At 46.0% G+C, this 2,500-nt stretch overlaps 2 protein-coding genes across 2 annotated transcripts in view; both read left to right on the forward strand.

The window, feature by feature from the left end:
* Positions 1–2,500, forward strand: part of bicral (BICRA like chromatin remodeling complex associated protein) — a 253,681-nt gene that overhangs the window by 235,857 nt on the left and 15,324 nt on the right. Inside the window, 2 exon segments of the mRNA XM_083688175.1 lie at positions 1,835–1,850; positions 1,852–1,954. Of these exon segments, the coding sequence (XP_083544301.1) occupies positions 1,835–1,850; positions 1,852–1,954 (119 nt within the window).
* LOC310817069 (LIM domain-binding protein 3-like) overlaps positions 1–2,500 on the forward strand; it is a 94,924-nt gene that overhangs the window by 21,277 nt on the left and 71,147 nt on the right. The window lies entirely within an intron of this gene.

The following is a 2,500-nucleotide window of genomic DNA, read 5'->3' on the forward strand; positions in this document are numbered from 1 at the left end:
TAAATATAGCCATTAAGAAATGAATCATCACATTTTGATATATATATTTTTTTTTACTTAAGAAGCACAATCCTTTTGAGTCAGGGTTGGGAATAGACCTATTACTTTAAAACATTATTTCAAACTTAAATATTTATTTTCTTGATGATATTGGATAGTGTACAAATATATTTACCATTCAATATTTTAAGCCGCCAATATTATAGTGGTATGATTTCAGTCGCTCCGTCTGAATAAATTTTGGGGATCCAGACTTTGTTCAATAGGCCTTGTTCTGAAGCTATAGTAACCCATATGGAAATGTTTGTGTAATTGCATATTAGAATGATTTCCACAGAAACTCATTGGATAAATAGACACATTTTTACTACGATTCCTCTCCTCCAAGAGCTTCTGTGGATGTTTGGAATACCCGAAAAGCTCCTGATACATTCTCCATTTTCTCAGCTAAACAAAAATGCATATGACCAAATTGATGATCAATTCTGAATATGTGTTGACATTCATTCTTCTGTCCGATGCGGGTGTCTTTCAAACGATTTCACTCATTTTGTTCAGTCGTCATTTTTGCGGTTTCCATTTTAGCCGTCGCTGGAACAGGCCTGAGTGGTTCTGCGTGTGGATAGCCCTCGGTCACCAAGGCCCGCGCTGTCATCTCTGAACGCCAAAATGGGCCACGCAGTAATAGGCCACACGCTGACATCGGTTTACGCAACACAAAAACATACATGCAAACACACAGCAACACGCGCGCGCACACACACACGCACACACACACACACACACACACACACGCACACACACACACACACACACTTGCACACACACACGCTTACACATACGCAAACACACACACACACACACACACACACACACACACACACACACACACACACACACACACACACACACACACATCCGCACACTACATTAAGTGACACATTCCTGCATCATAAGCCCTATAGCCTAAATAATGCCCTAAATAAGATTATTCAAATGACATAACAGATGGCACAGCTGATGTAACGCTATGACAACTGACCCAAGCCATTGTGAAGGTCATACACAGCCAACTAACACACTGAGATAGCAGCCTCTGTCATCACAATGGAAGGACTCATTACAATGGGTTTGTGATGCTGTTCTGTGGTGTGTGTGTGTGTGTGTGTGTGTGTGTGTGTGTGTGTGTGTGTGTGTGTGTGTGTGTGTGTGTGTTTGTGTGTGTGTGTGTGTCCCACAGGCGGAGGAAGAGAAAACAACGACAGGATTCCCAGGATCCAGTGGAACGCACACACAGGAATATCAGACCTACTGAAGGGACAGCCATCGGACAGGATTCTCAAGAGGGCGCTTTGGACCCAGTCTCACACACACACACACACACGCACACACACACACACACACACACACACACACACACACACACACACACACACACACACACACACACACACAGCGATGAAATTCAAGAAACAGTTAACACTCCCCCAACAGGTTGAACAGATACACAAGTGAAGGACTTTGTGGCTGAGGAGTGTGTGTGTTGTGCATACCCCTGAAGACGACCGACCACCTGAGAGAGCCTACACACACACTCTACCTTTACCTCCCTCCTCTCTCTCTCTCTCCCTCTTTCTCTCTCTCTCTATCTCTCTCTCTCTCTCTCCCTCTCTCTCTCTCTCTCTCTCTCCTTCTCCCTCTTCTTCTATCCCCCTTTCTCTCTCATGGGAGTAACATAGAACCCGCTGTTCCATCTCATGCCTCCCCCTGCGTTTCCGTGGTGACGGGAGCGCCCAGGAAGTGATGTCGTGGAAGAGGAACTACTTTGCGTCAGGTGGAGGAGGGGGGGGTTCAGGGACTCATGACCCCGCGAACTATGACCTCCATCGCCCCGAGTAAAGGCCTGAGCAACGAGCCTGGACAGAACAGCTGCTTCCTCAACAGTGCCCTGCAGGTCAGACACACACACACACACACACACACACACACACACACACACACACACACACACACACACACACACACACACACAGTATGTATACACTCACACACACACACACACACACACACACACACACACACACACACACATTTTTAAGAGCAACAACCCAAACAAAATAAGGTTTTTAAGAGCTGGACTCAGAACTGTTCTCTTGCCCAGAAGTGCAGCATGTTTCCCTATTGGCACTGCTAACAGCAGACTGTCTTCGTATTAAAGAGATGCAACAGGATTTATTGTAGAATTTCATTCAATTCCGTTCCAAAATCAGGGCTTGCCAAAAAAAAACGGGTCCCCGAAGGTCAGGACTAAGTCAGCTTCACGCACAACACACAGACGCCAGGTGCGCAAGGTGAGTGTGTAGAATGAGTGACCTCATCGGACGTAAACAATGCGTGCAGTTCGCTGCTTTGCCACGGACTGAGCCAAAACCTCAGTTCTCATTAGGGGGGCTGCGTCTCTCCCCTTGAGCAAAAAAAAACATTAAGACTCAAGGGAAAT

This window comes from Argentina silus (assembly GCF_951799395.1).
Source record: "Argentina silus genome assembly, chromosome: 16".
Classification (NCBI taxonomy): Eukaryota; Metazoa; Chordata; class Actinopteri; order Argentiniformes; family Argentinidae; genus Argentina; species Argentina silus.